The following is a 19,995-nucleotide window of genomic DNA, read 5'->3' as shown; positions in this document are numbered from 1 at the left end:
TCCGTGTGTGTGTCTCAGGTGCGTTACGTCTGACCCCAGCTCTCAGTAGAAGCTGGTCGGTCCGTGTGTGTGTCTCAGGTGCGTTACGTCTGACCCCAGCTCTCAGTAGAAGCTGGTCGGTCCGTGTGTGTGTCTCAGGTGCGTTACGTCTGACCCCAGCTCTCAGTAGAAGCTGGTCGGTCCGTGTGTGTGTCTCAGGTGCGTTACGTCTGAGCCCAGCTCTCAGTAGAAGCTGGTCGGTCCGTGTGTGTGTCTCAGGTGCGTTACGTCTGACCCCAGCTCTCAGTAGAAGCTGCAGCGACTGTTGTTGTTGCTGCAGGTAGCGCTACACATCAACAACAACAGCTGCTTGTTAGTCAGCAGTGACAACGCAGCCACACACGCACCAAACAGTCGCTGACACGGTGACACGGACGTTCGCAAGCGGCGTCATTTATATCGTTAAATGTCCGCGTCACACGGTTCTGTCCTTTCACCCAAGGCTAACTGAGGTGCAAAGCCCGGAGGAGGGCGGGTGGTTGAGTGAAAATGAAGCGTTCTGATTAGGGCCCGACCGATATGGATTTTTTGGGGCCGATGCCGATGCCGATTATTAGGGGGAAAAAAATCCGATAACCGATTAATCGGCCGATTATTTTTTTTTTAAATACAGTTTTAAAATTGTATTAATTTAAGTAATATCTATATATTTTATATAATATATAAATAAAGGCTGCCCCCAAATAGTATACCAAGCACTGGTCTTGGTCACAGGAAAAAAAACAAAAACATTTGGAGCCCTGTCTTGTCAAAATCAATATGACTGAACTCTATATGAAAAGCTATAGGGCTTTTATTTTGAAGGGCCACATACAGGAAGTCATGACACGTGACACTTTTTTGTTGTTGTTGTTGTTTTTACACGGCACGGTGGTCTCTCTCTCGCTCTCTTTTTTTATTTTTTATCAAAAGCGACTTTTTCCAATGTTGTTCCAGACGTTTCTGGTTTGTTGATCTCAAAGTGGAAGCACGTATCACCGCTGTTTTCAACGACTAGCCGGTCCCAAAAGCGCTCACCGGCGGCGAGTCTCATTGTAACGGAGCAGAGACATGATACTCCCGCTGCAGTCAGAGACCCCCCCCCCCCCTCCTCCCCACACCCCGTCTTACGCAGCCTGAGCTCAGTCACTCACCCACCTCATCTACTGTGTTTATTGGTGATAAACGGGCATACTGCCGGTAAAACCCGACCGGCTTGTTGAATCTCGGACCCAACACGGCCGGAGTCACGAGTATTAATTAATTAATTCACAACCCGACCGCGGTAAAAAAAAAAAAAAAAAAGGTAAAAAGAAAGCCAGGGACAACACTGGTTTTGAGACAGTTAACAGTTAATCAAGTTGTTAATAATAAGCTGTGTGATGTGTGTGAGTGACAGCTATGGCAGAGCGTCCTGCTGCAGATCAGTCACTCTGCTGTGTGTGAGGTGGTTAGTGGATAGATGGAGTTGGATGCGCCCTCTACAGGATAAATAGCCTAATGTCGGGGATCTTTTTAAATGGGGGAACATTTTCAAAGTAAAACCAAGTCTTATTCCCTGCATTTTATTTCTGAAAATATCGGAGACAATCGACGAGTTTTGGCCGATTACCGATTATTCTCAAACGGGCTATAATCGGCTCGCCGATAAATCGGTCGGGTTCTAATTGGCCGAAAGCACACCACTTACGCGCAGATCTGTGTGGCTCACCGGAGCATGATCTTCAGTGACAACAAGGCTGGTGACAACTTGATTGAAAATTGGCGAAATACGAGTTCAAACAATATGCGTACTTTAGAACATAGAATCATACAAGCGTACTAGGAGGTCAAAATGCGTGACAAGTACGCAAAATGCGTACATGTTGGCAGTGTTGCCAACTTGGCGACTTTCTCGCTAAATCTCGCTGTGATCACACACACATTCAGCCACAAACACTGATTATTACACTGTTACACAATCACTTTCTTCTGATTGACAGCTCCAGGCCTCTGGACAGTGAGGACATCTGGATGTCACACTGTGATTGACTGTCTCCTCAACACAACAACACATCTCATCAGGACACGATCAGGATCTCAGAGAGACTGAGCTGATTATTGATCATCAATATCTGACCAGACAGAGACCTGATGGTGCCGCCTGGTTTCTGTCTCTTATTTCCTCCTTGGTTGGAGACGCTGGGAGACGAATGTCTCTGAGCAGTGGACATGCTTTGATTCTTGTTGCTGTGTTGTTATTAGTGTGTCCACACTCAACAGGTGTCTACAGTCTCTGGGACTGTTCAGGTCAAACACTCTGTTGGTTCAGGAGCAGTTCAACCAGCTGCAGCTGAAATGTTTCCTGATACACTCTGAAATAAAGTCTGATCCAAACATCTGGAGAGACTCAGAGCACAGCTGCCAACAGCTGCTTTCATCACTGACATCTCTTCTCCTGAATATGACACAGTGAGTCATGATGAGACACTGAAGTCATCATGAGGAGAAACTCCTGATCCCAGTAGTTCATCACTGTGACTGATGAAAGCTGCACAGCTCATGTTTGAAACACTCTGAGATTTTGGCTTCAGTATAAACTGTGTTGGGACGAGTCAGACGGAGACAGAGGACGTCAGTGGAATGGGTGGAGCTTCACTGTGGCCTACACCACCTCTGGATATGGTCTGAGTGATGGGATCTAATGTCATCAAAGCATGGATTACCTGAGACAGATGTTAATACCAGGTGCGACCATGTGTGAACGGGGCCATAGAAAATGTTCCAGCTCCTCCTCCTCTATCAGACAGTGTGTGTGGCTGCAGCAGCCTCTCCATACCTGAGAGTCTCCAGTCTCCAGTCTGGATCCTCCAGTCCAGCAGACAGCAGCTTCACTCCTGAGGCTCCTGGATGGTTGTAGCTCAGGTCCAGCTCTCTCAGATGGGAGGGGTTGGAGCTCAGAGCTGAGGCCAGAGAAGCACAGCCTTCCTCTGTGACCAGACATCCTGACAGACTGAACACACACAACAACACACAGGAACCCTCTGTCAACACCTGCTGCTGTGTTCAAGTGGCATCAGATAAACAGCTGGATGTAGGCCTGGGACGATAATACATTTTGCTGGACGATATATTGTCCAACAAATTATTGACGATAAACGATATTATTGACACATTTTTTTGAGAACAAATTAACCACTAATATAATAATAGGCTAATTTCATAATAATGCAAGTAGACCCTTTTAAATGCGATAAACTTTTATTTCTCATGAGTATTTTTTTTTAACCATTGTAATTGGAATGACAAGAACTTATATAGCTACTATCCTAAATAAATAAAATAAACAAAAAATAATAAACAGTGCAGTGCAGCTCTTCTGTCCAATAACGTTACACACCTGAAGCTCCACTTTTCATTCAAACAAACTAATGTGACTTCCACAGATGTAAGATTTCATCAATGAGACTAGCATTTATCTCCTAAAAAGTATTAAACCAGCCGGCGGTAAACCTCTAAAAACCTGCTGATAAGTTTTCTTAGTCGTTTTCTCCCCCAATGACGGAGGTTGACGGCCCGTGAGCGGCTGCAGACGGCTGCAGTCTGTGGGAAGCCCCGCTCCTCCTGCTCGCTGCTACCACATTAGCTCCAAAAACGTCGGAGGAAATCTCCTAACAGGCGATATGTGGATAAACTGACCACAGACTGGGATCTAAACTGACTTTCTCGCATGAAAAAATATTAAAACTTTAAAAAGTGACGTGTTAACAGCGCAGCAGCGAGAATTACAGTAAAATAGCTTTTAGCTGCTTAGCTTTACAGCTAGCGCTGCCGGTTGCTGCCAAATGCATTCTGGGAAACAAAGATCCTGGATGACTGAAAAGAGGGTTCACTCCTTTCATTCTGCAAAACAAACGGCCCAGGTGCTGAGACCGATGCACAGAGTGAAGCCTCTTGTCATCCAGCCTGGTTGGAGGCAAGAGACCAGGAAAACAAATACGTACGCATGCACATGGCGATTTATCGAGGCCGGAAAAACTATCTAGTTAATTTTCATTTATCGTGCGATTAATTGATTTATTGATTATCGTCCCAGGCCTAGCTGGATGGATCCTCACCTGAGAGTGTCCAGTCTACAGTGTGGACTCCCCAGTCCACCAGACAGCAGCTTCACTCCTGAGTCCTGCAGGTTGTTGTTACTCAGGTCCAGGTGTCTCAGACTAGAGGACTGGGAGCTGAGGACTGAGGACAGACCTTCACAGCTTCTCTCTGAGAGGTTACAGCTGCTCAGTCTGAAGAGGAATTCAAGGGAAAAACACTCACATACTCAATATGAAGGAAATAACAGGTTAGAATCATAAATACACAACATTTCAACACAAACCTGAGAGTTTACAGTGTTTCTTACTCAACATGTCCCAGTTTGTATAAATAGATTTAGAGATAGATTTGATTATAAACTGTGATCTCTCACTCATCTTTGTATAATCATATATGTAGTATATATTTGTTTTGTTGTTTTTATATATACAGTCAGTGTTAAAATTACAGACTCCACCCTGCCTTCATCACCACAGTCACATCTAACCACACCCCCTAAGGTGATATAACCCCACCCTCTGACCTTTGACCCTCTCTTTCCCTCCAAACATCTGCCTGAAGACAAAGTGACTGTACTGACCTCACTTCCTTTGTTCACTGATTTAAGTTGGACAGGTTGTTTGAATGTTATCATATTGATTTTTATCTCATACTTGAGACCTGAGTTTGACCTTAAAGCGAATCACCAAAACTGTGGATGTGTTAATTAAGTTGAAGAAAAGTAACTTTATTTATCTTTATTATTTGTTTGATGTCATAATGTGTAATATTCCTTTAATTGTACAGAACAAATCATCCACTACCTACACCAACTATCATCTATATTGTTTTCTCTAAACAATAAGATATTGGACCAGATTCCTGGAATCAGTGTTTTAATGTTCACACCACTTCAGATGTTCAGTGAGCCACCACCACCATATGCAGTTTAGTTTCTTCAGTCAGTGTTTGTGTCAGTTCACACTTAAAAATAACTCCTTAGAAGTTCAGTTCATACAGATGTAAATGAACTAATTCATGTTTATTTGTTCTGTTCATTTAAATATATAATCAGCTGTTGTCTTTCAGTAGAACCTCCTTCTACCTCCATCACCAGCCTCTAATCACTGCCACTAACAAACTATATGAATTTAACTAAAAAACAAAAACAATGTTGAGATTGAGAAAATATTTTACCACTTAAACAATGAGTCATTGTCCGCTGAAAGTGAAAAACCAGATGTAGTCAAGGTAAACTGTATGTGGAAATATCCAGAGGTCTCATTTATAAAACTGTGCGTGGGATCGTTACTAAAAGTGTACGTACGCCCAAAAGCCAAGTTTTGCGTGCGCCAGTAAATATTCAGACTTATAAAAGTATAAAAGTCTGACATGCTCTTGTTCTGTCGGTGCTGTGAATTGGCTGCAGGTGTGAAAGTGGCGACGTGACGTGTTGCTGCAGCTGTTAACGGCGTCAGCGGCTCAGAGCGCACGCGGTGTTGTTTTGTTGCGCTGCCTCTCAAATGCTGGACCCGGTTCGGCACGTAGTTACAACAATGACAACAGTTCTAATCTGAAACCAGTTATTAACCATTCATCATGGTCTCCCTCTCCCTCCTTTCTCCTCCAGCGGTGCCGTGGTATAATAATTAGCGGAATCAGTTACATTCTGAGGAATGATCAAACATGACACTTCTCTTGATAACAAGAAAACAGAATGTAACAATTATGGGAACAATTACTGGATTTTTTCCCCAGGGTTTGAGATTTAATTGATTTAAGATCATATGTTCACAGTATCATAGGAACATAGTTATTTACACCATGTATTTATTCCATGCAGCCGCGGCGTCCTCTCCTCCTCCTGCGCTCTGGCAGTGGACAATATGATGGAGAGACGGTGGTGATTAAATATAGAGAAGGAATTTTGATTTAGAATTTTAAGTTAGATTCTAAGAAGATGTTTCTGAAACACCAGTCCGATACAAAATAAGGGCGCTGTTGAATTAAATCACCGTGGCAACATGGATCTAACGCATACGGGTTGAAATGAAATGTGTGACGGCCGATAATAAAAACATAATCGTTCTTCTCAATCATCATTTCCTGAGTCTGACTTCAGTTCACTACCACACCGTCTGTGTCGCCAATTCCCCTTTTCCTCCAAACCATGCGTATGCATGGCTCAGAGTTTGCTTAGAGCTGCGCACATTCTCCCGTCAAGTTTGTTTTTTATAGATCACAACCTTGGCGTGAAAAGTCACGTACGCCACTTTCAGCCCCGTTTTGTGCGTACGCAACGGTTATAAATGAGACCCCAGGGCTTTTTTTCTTTTTCTGAGTTTTCACTTTGTTCATCAAACTGCTTCAAACACTCAAACAAACTGTCTTGAGCAGTAGTAGATGTGTCTGTACCGTCTGTACCACAGCAACATACTAGTGATGCTGGGCCGTCTCCATGGAGACGTCATGAGACGTGGATGTAAAACTGTCATAAAACCTGAGCAGTGTTCACTCTGGTGACAGTGAACGCTGCTCAGGTTCATCATTTATAAACTGATTAATTCAGTCCAATGAAGCACAGCCTTCCTCTGTGACCAGACATCCTGACAGACTGAACACACACAACACACAGGAACCCTCTGTCAACACCTGCTGCTGTGTTCAAGTGGCATCAGATAAACAGCTGGACGGATACTCACCTGAGAGTCTCCAGTCTACAGTGTGGACTCTCCAGTCCACCAGACAGCAGCTTCACTCCTGAGTCCTGCAGGTTGTTGCTACTCATGTCCAGGTGTCTCAGACTAGAGGACTGGGAGCTGAGGACTGAGGACAGAGCTTCACAGCTTCTCGCTGAGAGGTCACAGCCGCTCAGTCTGAAGAGATGATCATGATGAATTAAAGGACAAAGGAATTTAATATCTGACCTGTTGAAAAGACAGAAGGGTTTTTATATAATGATGAATAAATTCAACTCCCTCTACACTTACAGAGCTTTGTTGGAGGCTTTGACCACTGGCAGCAGCCTCAGAAGAGCCTCCTCTGAAGCAGAGTATTTCTTCAGGTCAAACACGTCCAGATCTTCTTCTGATGACAGTAAGATGAAGACCAGAGCCGACCACTGAGCAGGAGACAGTTCATCTGTGGAGAGACTTCCTGATCTCAGGGACTGTTGGATCTCCTCCACTAGAGAACGATCATTCAGTTCATTCAGACAGTGGAACAGGTTGATGCTTTTCTCTGCAGAGGGAGTCTCTACAATCTTATTCTTGATGTACTGGACTGTTTCCTGATTGGACCGTGAGTCACTTCCTGTCTGTGACATCAGACCTCGTAGGAGGTTCTGATTGGTTCTCAGTGAAAGACCCAGGAGGAAGCGGAGGAACAAGTCCAGGTGTCCATTTGGACTCTGTAAGGCCTCATACACCGCGCCCTGGTAGAAGTGTGTCTCTACAGATTTGACTCCTGTTGTTTCAGTCTTCTTGGAGGTTGTTTGTTGTTGTGACCTCAGGTTGAGTTCAGAGTTGATGAAGGTCAGATGGACATGAAGAGCAGCCAGAAACTCCTGAACACTCAGATGGACGAAGCAGAACACCTTGTCCTGGTACAGGCCTCCCTCCTCTTTAAAGATCTGTGTGAACACTCCTGAGTACACTGAGGCTGCTCTGATATCGATACCACACTCTGTCAGGTCTGATTCATAGAAGATCAGGTTTCCTTTCTGCAGCTGCTCAAAAGCCAGTTTTCCCAGAGAATCAATCATCTTCCTGCTCTCTGGACTCCAGTGTGGATCTGTCTCAGCTCCTCCATCATACTTGACCTTCTTCAGTTTTAGATGAACCACCAGGAAGTGGATGTACATCTCAGTCAGGGTCTTGGGCAGCTCTCCTCCCTCTCTGGTCTTCAACAGCTCCTCCAGAACTGTAGCAGTGATCCAGCAGAAGACTGGGATGTGGCACATGATGTGGAGGCTTCGTGATGTCTTGATGTGGGACATGATCTCTCTGGTCTGCTGCTCATCTCTGAACCTCTTCTTGAAGTACTCCTCCTTCTGTGGGTCAGTGAACCCTCTGACCTCTGTCACCATGTCAACACAGTAAGGAGGGATCTGATTGGCTGCTGCAGGTCGTGTGGTTATCCAGAGGCGAGCAGAGGGAAGCAGCTTCCCCCTGATGAGGTTGGTCAGCAGCACGTTGACTGAGGTAGACTCTGTCACATCAGTCAGGATCTCAGTGTTGTGGAAGTCCAGAGGAAGTCGACACTCATCCAGACCGTCAAAGATGAAGACGACCTGGAACTGATCAAACCTGCAGATTCCTGCTTCTTTTGTTTCAGAGAAGAAGTGATGAACAAGTTCCACCAAGCTGAACTTTTTCTCTTTCAGCACATTCAGCTCTCTGAAGGTGAAGGGAAATGTGAAGTGTATGTCCTGGTTGTCTTTGTCTTCAGCCCAGTCCAGAGTGAACTTATGTGTTAAGACTGTTTTCCCAATGCCAGCCACTCCCTTTGTCATCACTGTTCTGATTGGTCGGTCTCTTCCAGGTGAGGCTTTAAAGATGTCTTCTTGTCTGATGGTTGTTTCTGGTCTGTCTGGTTTCCTGGACGCTGTTTCAATCTGTCTGACCTCATGTTCATCATTGACCCCTCCAGCCCCTCCCTCTGTGATGTAGAGCTCTGTGTACATCTGGTTCAGAAGGGTTGGGTTTCCTGCTTTAGAGATCCCCTCAAACACACACTGGAACTTCTTCTTCAGGGCAGATTTGAGTTTACGTCCACAAACTGGAGCAAAATATTCTGAATGAAAACACAAGATTGAGATCAATAAGAAACAATAACATTTAAATTCCTCTAAATAACGACAATATGAACATGTTTCCCTCCATGTGTTGATGTCAGTGAACGTCTCATTTGTCCATCATGTTGAATCTATAGAGAAATCCTCTTACTGCTCTGCAGACACTCAGCCAGCTCCTCCTGCTTCATCCTCCTCAGGAAGTTCACTGTGATCTTCACTAATGCCTCTCTGCTGCTCCTCCTCTGCTCTTCATCCTCCTCATCCTCCCTCTGACTCCCTGAGCATTCTGGGTAATCTGGACTCAGAGCCTTGTGGATCTTCTTCAGCTCGTTCTTGACAAAAGTGACCATGTTCTCCTCCAGCAGCTGGAACAGAAACTCTATGAGTGACAGCATCAAACTAAAACCATGGAGCCAAACATCAGATCCATGTTGGACAGACTGACAATCCACTGGAGATGATGGTGAACACAACAGATGTAACAGCAGCTGTTGGACATGTCCTCACCATAAATATGGAGTCCAGGTGTGTTTGATGCTGCTGGGCAGACTGACCACTGGGAACCTCTGAGCTCTCCTGGTCCACTCTGTGGAGGAATCAGTGTCAAGTCAACATCAGTACAGAGAGATAATACAAGATGGACTTTATATGTCCCCTGAGGACGTTCACAACAGACAGAGACACTTTGGTTTCAGACCTGGTCCAACAACACGTCGTACAAACTGGTTCTTTTCTACAATAACCTCTGTCTGACTGTCAGTTACAGCTTACATCTGATCAGCTGATCCACATCCTCCTTTAAAATATTCCATCCAGTCCCTTGACTGGTTGCTCTTTAAAGACAGACAGCTGGGTTCAGGAGAGTCTGGTCTCTGCTGCTGGATCCTGAAACAACAACACAACTCATGTTTAACAGTTTTAGGTTTTCAACAGAATGTTTTTTTTTTTAGGGTTGTGTTTTTCCCCAAAAAAACTTTGCACATCTTCAGTCTGACCAAACTATTTAATAGGGGTTTATATCTCATAATTAAATAACAATCATCACTGAATATTAACACAGGGTTTCCCCCAGTGTATTATAAGCCTGGCGGCCCGCCAGGCCTTACTTGACCCCCCGCCAGGCTAAACATTGTTTATTCATTTTTTTAATCAGTTTTTATACTCCATAAACACGTGATCAGGTGTCTTTTTCATCACCTGACAACGTTACAACTTCGTCGCACATAACGGGCCACGTCACGGACATCATGCTCATCAGACAATAGACAGCATCAGACCGCTGCTTCACCAGCTGACCGAGAGGAACGCACCGAGAGGAACGCACCGAGTCCACGTTAACGTGAGCCGAGCCGCAGCTCCAGAGGCTCAGCCAGCTGCTGTAGCAGGGCTGTTAGCTGTTAGCTGTTAGCACGTCGTCCCCTGCAGCGTCAGAGCTCCGGACTCCTGTGAGCCGCGGGGCTTTAACCTGATTTGAAAATGATCCATTGTTTCATTTTTCAGCTCGTAAAGTTCGCGATCACACATGTTTGTTCTAGTAGATCCGTGAGTGTCACGTTTCCATGACAACTGACCGGAAAAAGAGCGCGGTACGTCATGTGCACGTGACTTTACAGTCTTTTACAGTCTATGCTCCAGATGTAAAAAATCCCGGAGCAAAAAAAAACAAAAAAAACAAAACATTGATGATGGATCTATAATACATCCATGGAAATAAGGCTAGACTTTAACAATGGAGACACCAGGCAGTTGTTTTTTTTGTTTTTAATGCAAACAGTTGATGTTATTTATTTCAATATCTTTTTATAATTATAATTATTAGGCCTACTTTTTTTTGTGGTTGATTGAACAGCATTTCAAGAGTGCCTTTCTGTAAGACTCTGCTATAGCTGGTGTTTGTTACATAAAGTCTTATAATAACAGATGTTTATGATAATATTTTCAAATTTCTAGTCAACTTTTAACATTGATCTTAAAGTGAAATTCCGGCGTAAGTGTAAACCATGGTCAAACACACCGTAACACCGAGTTAGACCCCCCCCTCGAGAGAGCAATTTGCCCGACCGCTACATTCACGAGATCCACCAACTTCAGCAAATACCGCAATATCGCCACACACGGCGCTGTCCGGATCCACTGTCTGACCGCAACCAAAACGCCACCATTTGCCCAAAATAATGCTCAGAACTGCACCAAATGTCATCAATAGTACACACAGGGTCCCAGCACGTAGTACGAGTTGTCAAACATCTGCTAGCTTTGCCTGTTTTCTTTAGCAAGGAGATGCAACTCAACTCACCTACTTCTCCTCCGGGAGCGGCTTGTTGGTGAGGAAGCCCTGACGAGTCGATCACCGAGTGCACCGGAGTTCCGCAGCTCTTAAAAATGCTCATTTGCGCCTATATCGTGGCCAGCACTCGATAATAATAGTTATAAAGTGATATGCAAGATAAAAAATAAAAAAACTCTGATTGTATTTCCATGAGGTAATTGTTGATTGAGCTGCGGAACTCCGGTGCACTCGGTGATCGACTCGTCAGGGCTTCCTCACCAACGAGCGGCTCCCGGAGGAGACGTAGGTGAGTTGAGTTGCATCTCCTTGCTAAAGAAAACAGGCAAAGCTAGCAGATGTTTGACAACTCGTACTACGTGCTGGGACCCTGTGTGTACTATTGATGACATTTGGTGCAGTTCTGAGCATTATTTTGGGCAAATGGTGGCGTTTTGGTTGCGGTCAGACAGTGGATCCGGACAGCGCCGTGTGTGGCGATATTGCGGTATTTGCTGAAGTTGGTGGATCTCGTGAATGTAGCGGTCGGGCAAATTGATCTCTCGAGGGGGGGTCTAACTCGGTGTTACGGTGTGTTTGACCATGGTTTACACTTACGCCGGAATTTCACTTTAAGGCCTTATGGAATCACACCTGCTAAATGCTACTGCTCCATTAATGAATCTGTTCCCTACAGGGCCCTGCCATCGGTCAGGGTCAGGCCCCTGTCACAAAAAAACACGCTTGGGCACCGGTGGCCCGCCGATGGGCCGCTGGTGCCACCCTACCACCGGGCTTAACAAGTTTTCTGGGGGAAACCCTGTAACATGAGGATGTTTAGGCCCTGTTTACACGACAACGCTCGCGGATGAAAACGGCAAAATATTTAATTGGATGTGCCTTTCGTTTACACGGCGACAGCGTTTTGGGGGCTTGAAAACACAAAAAAGTGAAACCACCCTCCAGGAAATCTTAAAAACACTCAGCCTACAGTATGACTTGTGGAGGGCACGGAGGGAAGCGTTACGATGGCCGGCGTACAGCCTGCCGGAAATCAAGAAGAAGAAGAAGAAGAAGAAGAAGAAGAGGAAAACACATAGGCGTGCGGACTTGGTGGTAGGGCTGCAACGATTCGTCGACGTTGTCGACAAAAATCGATAATAGAAATTGTCGACAATGAATTCCATTGTCGACATTTATCGCCAGACGTGTTTTTCCAACAGAGTGAGGCATCTTACTTCATTACAATCTCTGACGCAAGAGCGTCTCTGCCGAGCCGTCACAGTACTCAGAAGTCACTGCAGAACGCTCACTGAGTCAAGTACTAGTGGCAAAAAGACGACGAGGAAAGTAACAAGGCGATTTTCTCCGAGCCCATACCAGTCTGACATGTCTAACTTTGTCAGCATGTAGACTACATCATGAATGATCTAACAGAACTGATAAACATTGTGAGGATACGATGACTTTGACCGAGTTACATTCAAGACCCTGCTTTCAATCGCGGAAATTCACTGCAGCGTTTTTTTTTTTTTTATCGATCAGCTGTGTTTACCATTTCATGTGTCATAGTTCTCATGGTTAGACAGATGAATTAGTCATCTAACACATCCTAAAGTTTGACATGTCAGAGTTTTTCAGAAGAGGAGCTTGTTTTATTCCAACTTCCGAGTTGTAATGAACGCAAAGTGTTGGGAGTCACTGTCGGGATGCGAGTAACAGCTGTGATCTCGTCCCTCTGCACTTTAACAATGAGCCTGTCTGTCACTCTGCCAGTGCCGCGGTCACTCTGTGTGTTACAGGATTTATTAAAACACACAACGTAATGTACAGATTGTCGGGTCCTTCTGACCTCAGTTTGTTTTGATACTACATGTTTTACCCGGTTTCTCTGTGTCCACCGCCTCTCCTTCACCACGTTGAGGAATGTTTGATTTGCCACTCCGTCCGATCGAAAGGAGCGTTGCCCAGGGCAACGTGACGTAAACGCATACTGTAAATTTCTCTTGCAACAGACTGTGCAGTTGACCACTGAATGTCACAAAATGCACTTAACATTTGTTTTGTTTACTATTTTACTGTTTGCTAATGTGCCTGCCCTTGGTTTACAGGAAAAAATGTTTACTTGATTTGATTTGTTTTTTAATTTTTTATTTGCCTGTCCTTAAAAAATGGACAAAGGTTTATTTATTTATGGATATATGTCTATACTGACCGAGCACTGTGCCTAATTGGGTTTTTTTTGTGGCTTCTTTTGCCTTTATTTGATAGCACATAGTGAGATAGACAGGAATGGGGGAGGCAGAGAGTGGGGGAATGACACGCAGGAAAGGTCTGCCCGGCGTGGGACCCGAACCGGGGACGCCTGCGTTGTCTAACTTTGTCAGCATGTAGACTACATCATGAATGACCTAACAGAACTGATAAACATTGTGAGGATACGATGACTTTGACCGAGTTACATTCGATCTATTAAAATAGTCGTTAGTTGCAGCCCTACTTGGTGGTGTTGTGTGTTGTGTGGCACACTGCCACCGGTGGGCGTACATGAATTCACCGTATGCACGCAGATTTCCACCCCAAAAACGCTCGTCTAAACGCGGAATAAAAAGTGAAGAAGCGACGCCACTTTTGCGTTTTCTGTTCGGATCGTTTCCGTAGCCTTAGACAGGAACTCTTTACTGCAGCTGGACTGTAACTCCCCTTCAGTCAATCATGACACAAGGTGTTCTTCAAGTTACAGGCATTTATTTCTCTTGCAATCAGGCAAAGAATTGTCGAAGAACGTCGATAAAATGGCGACAAAATGTCATAAGAACTCATTGGCCTTCTCAACTAAACGGAGTTAAGGTCACTTTATTTCTTGTCTTTCGTCTGCTTCTTTCATACCGGACTTATACTGACTGCTGCTCACCTAAAGCATGGTGAAGGTAAAGTGCGTCAAAATAAAACGTGATACCACTGATACCGGCGAACATTGGTTCCGCTATGTAAACAATACACAGTTCCTTTTAAACATAATTACATCCATATGAAATAACAAAAAATATAAAATTATTTGTGTTTTTAACTCATTGAGTGCCGCGCTCTTTTCCAAAGTTTTAGTCAAGCGTACCGGCAATTTAGACCATTTTTGACGATTTTTGTAGAGCCACAGTGTATTCTATATTATTGCCACCAACACATACTGTGCCTAATTTGTAAGGTGAAACGTTATGCTTCAAATGGCCACAAACCGTTTGTTTCTACGTGCCTCCGTTCCTGAGAAAACTCAAGCTAAACATGGCTGGGTTTCACCAAAATCCCTGCTTTTTTTCTAGAAAAGGAGATAGAGCGTCTTTTATGAAAGGTGCTCTGTTTCTGCTCGTCGCTCTTCTGACACTCGCATTTCTGGATCAAAGGGCTCGTGTAAGATAAATATATACAACAAATGTTGTTCTATTCACAAAACCACCATCTAGTCAGGGGGCAAACCCTAAGATTGCAAACTATGCTCACGCTTCTGGGTAAAGTTTGGCAACCTTATTTTTTTGTTAGAAGGGACCCCTAGAAGGAATAATATGGGTGTTGTCATCTTGGATTTTTTTTGCTGGTGACCACTGGAGGCGCTGTAACATTCAAATACTCAATTCATGCATATGGTCACAATAATGGTCAAAATGTACAGTTTATATGCATAATTTTCAATGTTCAAGATTTTATATTTAGGGAAATGGATAAAACACCAATTGAAAAAGCAATTTTTAATTGTATTGATAGTTTTCATGTGACGTCACGGCCCTTATGGAACGCCCCCCTGGCGGTCAAAACAATCCACTTCCCCGCTGTCCGCGGCTTAGGACAAGGCAGAAAAACACACACTGCTCCCTGCTGCTTCAAAAATACCGGTGTTATGGCCCAACTGGTGTCTGATTTAACTGGTTACCGTACCGAACAACAGCTGTTCTGCACCTCCGTCCGCAGATTTGTCACAAATTCACAAATCAAGCCGCAGTTCACATGTTACTGCAGCGTTGTTACTTCTGTGAGTGAGTGAGTGAGTGAGCCTGGCTTATTCCTCCAATCTACGGACAGTCAGCGCCACACTACTCTCACTCTGCACAATACTGCACGCTATGACAAAGCCTGAACTAATGGAAAACACTCTGAAAATACGCTAAACAATATGAAAAGCACAGCTGCAGTTGTGTCTGCTCTGCTCTAGTGATGGGATCGGCAGTTCTTTTGACTGTACTGAATCACTAGGATCAGTTCATTAAAATGAGTCGTTCAAAAAATTCGTTCACCGAATCCCCCCCCCCCCCCCCGTCAGACGTTACGGTCGGCCCCCCCCACCCCCCCCCAAATATTACTACACGGTTAACGCGAGTCCTCTGTGCACAGTACATTCACTTAACATGATACTACACAGATGTGCTTAGTTTAGCAGTACGTGAATCAAGTCCTCTGCTCTGTGCATGCAGTACACCAGGCAGTGAGTGACACAGTGCCACATTCAGCATAGGGTTGTGTGTAGGATTGGCGATCCAATCGTCTATCGGCGATTGGAAGGACGATCGGCGATGTTTTGTTTTCTTGGCGATTTTACATACACACACACACACACATACTCGCTACTTTCTTTATTGATCCAATGCGCAATCTGTTTGTTTTGTTTTAATGAAGCCGCTCCTCTCACTACTTCCAACAGATACTCTGTCATATGACGGTGTTTCACCAATCAAATGCAGCCACTGGCGACGTCCAATCAGACGGAGCCAGGTAGTCATATGACCGCACACAAAATCTCTGTGGTAAACAGGGTGGCCACTCCGCCTCAAATTTGAGGAAACACGTTTAGCTGGTGTTGTGGCTGTGACTAGGCTGCGGACGCCAGCCCTGTTACTGTATGTCACAGCCCGACGAGGTGTTCACTGATATGCCACAAATAAATTACGTCCGCCATGAATAGATTTTTCGGCTTTCGGCAACGCAATATCGTTCCGTTCATTGATCATAGCGCTCTTTCTCCGTTATTAGCCCTCACACACAGAGAGAGAGAAAGAGAAGCGCATGCATGACAGCATGACAGCAGGGCACGGTAAAAGCGAAACTCATACGCCGCCGCCGCCGCCCCCCCGTCGAACGTACGGAACGGCCGCCCCCCCCCATCGAACGAACACGTACGGAACAGCCGCCGCCCCCCCGTACCCCGGCGATAGATAGGTCTATCGGCGATCTCCAGGGAGGGCGATTGGGACGATCAGAGAATGTCAAAATCGCCCAACACTAATTCAGCACAGTACATGAACCTGAATCACGTCTGCAGCAGCAGTTCTCTGGTGCAGGTTCGCGAATCATGAGTGAGTGAGTGAGTAACAGCTTCCCCAGCGGCAGTTCTCTGTGTGTGCAGTAGGTTTGCGAATCGTGAGTGAGTGGCAGCGCAAACCTGAATCACGTCCTCAGCAGCAGTTCTCTGTGTGTGCAGTAGGTTCGCAAGTAATGAGTGATAGTGGGGTCGGATGCATGTGTAATTTTTCTCAGTCATTTCAAATTGGTGTTAAAGTTTGGTTTTCACTTCTAAGTTGAAGTTTAGGGTCTATAGAACAATTTGAGTCCGAGTGTCAAACACACAGACAAAAAATGGCCTCTAGGAGGCGCTGCAAAATATGTAAATTGCTACAACTTTTGGTTAGATTAACCAAATTTAACATATGAGGTATGTGTGGATTCAGAATTAAAAGGAGAAACTGGTATGCTAAGCATTTGGTGATCAGATTAAAAATAAATACACTTTTAGCCCAAAATATTAAATGGACACAAGTGAAATTATGCTTTTTTAAAGATAAAATCAGAAAATATCCTCACAGTTGCTAAGGAATTTTACTTTTTAATGTTATTTCATTAAGTCAAGACTGATTAAACTGAAATTGAAATGCTCATCACTCTTCTATTCTATGCTCGAGGGGGTGACGCAAAATGTAGTAACAGCCATAATCTTTTTATGTATGGATTTAGGATCAGGAGTCCCAACTTTTTTCAATCCATCAATCAATCAATCAATCAATCAATCAATCAATCAATCAATCAATCAATCAATCAATCAATCAATCAATCAATCAAGCCATCAAGCCATCAAGCCATCAAGCCATCAGGTCACAATCCAGCGTTCCAACATGTCCGGGTTGTCTGTGAGGCCAGTTATGCCACCCACTACTTTCACCCTTTTGTTGGCTTGCTCGTGTGCTTGGTCAATCGGCATAGCTGAAAAACGCTGATTGCTGCGAGTTACCGTCCAATGTCCCTTTTCAAACTCTGCCCGGATACTATCTGGGAGACATTCCATGTCCTTTATAAAGACCGGAAGCCACCGGGCATAGTTATGATGGTCGAGAGCAAAGAACAGAGGAACAAGCTTCTGCAGGGTTGTGACCATGAGTTCGATCTTCCGTTTGCAATGTGCTCATATGAACATGAAGATACTCTGTTGGTACTTGTACACAAGCAGCCAGAAGGAGAATGTTGGGCTCTCATGGGCAACTCTCTCAACCCAGTCCTCAAGGACCATCCAGGTTCCACTGTCCTCATAGGCTCGCTTTAGAGGGCTGTGGAGTACCACAACAGTAACTTGATGGGCATATCTTCTCATCTCATCACATTGGATGCCTTCAGAAATGATGTGGCTGCTGCCACTGAATTCACTAGCCCAGCTTCTTTCAGGGCTTCAGACCATCCAGATCCACGCAGAAGATCTCCCATGGTACTCCACAAAGCCATTTCAATGTGGAGCCCACCTAACATCACCACAAACGTGTCTTCTCCAAAGATGTCAGGGAAGGTCCACTGCATTTATTTTGCAAAGTCATAGAGGGGTTGGTCCACTACCATCACAGGGATTTGTTGAGGGTTGAGGTGCTCAGTGTATTTTTTCACCAGGTTCATTCCATGGTGAATCATTTCTGGGGTTGCTGCTTTGTCATGAAAAAGTGGCAGAAGGGCCTCAATGCTTTTTTCCGGCTGTCCAACAACATCAGATCGAGCAGCATGGAATTGTGACAGTTGACGGGTCCTGTCACTATGCCTCCAGTTGTTCATGCACCCTGGCTACGTGGTCAAAGGGATGTCCCTTTGGCCAAGTGGTTAGCGTGCATGACTCTTACCCGGGAGTCTGGGGTTAGAAGCCCGCCCGGGCCCTCTTCACCTTGCCACAGAATGAAGAACACATTGTTGGAGTGCCACTTTCTAAATCAGAATTGACATAGAGGGTGTCATGTAGGGATGGAGTGATTTTCGATCTGATCGTCTATCGGCGATCGAAGGGACGATCGTGATTTTTTTTTCAAATGGTGATCTTTAAGGCGATCTTTAATTAATTTACTGCCATAAGATGTTAAAGAAATAATCCCTAGAACCTGCGCTATACTGTGTACTTGAAAAAGGTTTCGTGGAGCAACATAGAGCCCTTGGATCTGTGCAACAGAGGAGTGAATATTAAACTCTTAATTACACGTCCCTGTTGCATCTTTTTTTTTCCTTCTCACTTTTTTTCGGAGGTGCATGCCGCGGACGCGGGGTGGGGCAGGTCATTAAAAAAAATGATGATGAAGTCCAGAGTGTGTTATCAGGGGTGCGCTGATGTTGACGGGAAAGCCGGCGGAGGTGTGAAGGAACCGGGTGAGACGGCGGCTGGGCGCATCAGCAGAGCGGGGTTGGTTTCACTGAGAGCAGAGAGCGGACCGGGGAGAGGGAGAGGCGGCGGCCTGTGACGGTTTCTTAGTGCGACTTTTTTTTTAGGGTCAATTAATGCTGGGGTGCCAGTCAGGCGTCAAAGTCCTGACAATAAAGTCTGTGTCACTAACCCACACAAAGGATACACACTTTCAATAAATCACTTTCAAATATGTACCCTTCATTAAAAAACACCTTTAAACACTGAACCCAGCACAAGCACAAGGACAAACAAGACACAACCAAGGTTTCTTTTGTTTTCTTTTGTACCAAAATATATTTCAATGTTCACAAGCAATAAACAGTTCTTTTAACGAGTCTCTTTCTCAGTTTCTTTTCAACAAAAAATCCGATCTTCAGAAAAACAGAAAATGTCAGAAAAAACCCAAAGCAGTCATCAAAAAGAGGGGAAAAACCAAAGCAAAAATAATCCAACAAAAATCAATCGGCAATTACTCACATGCACCAGAGGGGGGAGTCGGTAAAGCGCACCAGTCAGAGTCAGTCTGAGTCAGTCAGTCAACAGTCCATTCAGGCCAGCTCCAGCGGGACCACACGGGAGATCGCTGGTCGGTACAGGCTCGGAGGCGAACGCACGGGATTAACTACCGCTCGTTTCACTTTTCCTGCTAGACCGCTTTAGCGGCTCGGATCGCGATCACTTTGCTCCGGTCTCACACTGCTTCGCTGTTGCTGCTGCTGCTGCTCCTGCTGCCGGCGCCGCCATGACAGTTCTGACGTCAGTCTTAAACAGGTGATCACGTGAACGGGGGCATGACCTGGCGGTCACGTGAGTGGGCACGTCAGCACGTCATGTTAAAACTTCGGCCCGTCACATCCCCTCCCCCATGAGAGAAGCCTGAACAGGCGCTGCTAACACGGCCTAATCTCCGTCGTCGGCCTTCGGGAACCCATGGAACTCCTCATCGTCGGACTCCTCGGCAAAGAGCTTCATGACGCGACGGCGCTGCTGTTTCTCCAGCTCGTTCGCGGTAGGATAGCACGGCTTGAGTTGCGCCACATTAGCTACCCGGAGATCTTCACCTGAGTCCTCCAGGACGATCTCGTAATTGAGCGGCCCCGTCCTCCGGGTCACGCGGTAGGGTCCCTTCCAGCGCGGAGCAAGCTTGGCCGTGAACGACTTGTCAGC

General features: G+C 45.2%; 2 protein-coding genes across 2 annotated transcripts in view; both read right to left on the bottom strand.

The window, feature by feature from the left end:
- LOC146975188 (stonustoxin subunit alpha-like) overlaps nucleotides 1–5,188 on the bottom strand; it is a 101,628-nt gene extending 96,440 nt beyond the window's left edge. Inside the window, exons 1-2 of the mRNA XM_085794565.1 lie at nucleotides 5,183–5,188; nucleotides 2,837–3,057 (exon numbers count right to left, since the gene is read on the bottom strand). Coding sequence (XP_085650691.1) covers nucleotides 2,837–3,057; nucleotides 5,183–5,188 — 227 coding nt within the window. The remainder of the gene's footprint in view (nucleotides 1–2,836; nucleotides 3,058–5,182) is intronic.
- LOC146975187 (protein NLRC3-like) overlaps nucleotides 1–19,572 on the bottom strand; it is a 145,525-nt gene extending 125,953 nt beyond the window's left edge. Inside the window, exons 1-4 of the mRNA XM_085794665.1 lie at nucleotides 19,508–19,572; nucleotides 18,278–18,359; nucleotides 9,024–9,237; nucleotides 7,068–8,871 (exon numbers count right to left, since the gene is read on the bottom strand). Coding sequence (XP_085650791.1) covers nucleotides 7,068–8,871; nucleotides 9,024–9,237; nucleotides 18,278–18,359; nucleotides 19,508–19,572 — 2,165 coding nt within the window. The remainder of the gene's footprint in view (nucleotides 1–7,067; nucleotides 8,872–9,023; nucleotides 9,238–18,277; nucleotides 18,360–19,507) is intronic.
- Between the last annotated feature and the right edge of the window lie 423 nt (nucleotides 19,573–19,995).

Source organism: Trachurus japonicus, chromosome 13, assembly GCF_045865225.1.
Source record: "Trachurus japonicus isolate A0001 chromosome 13, Traja_1.0".
NCBI classification, from domain to species: Eukaryota; Metazoa; Chordata; class Actinopteri; order Carangiformes; family Carangidae; genus Trachurus; species Trachurus japonicus.
The sequence above is the reverse complement of the archived record's forward strand: the minus strand, read 5'-3'. Positions and strand labels throughout refer to the sequence as shown.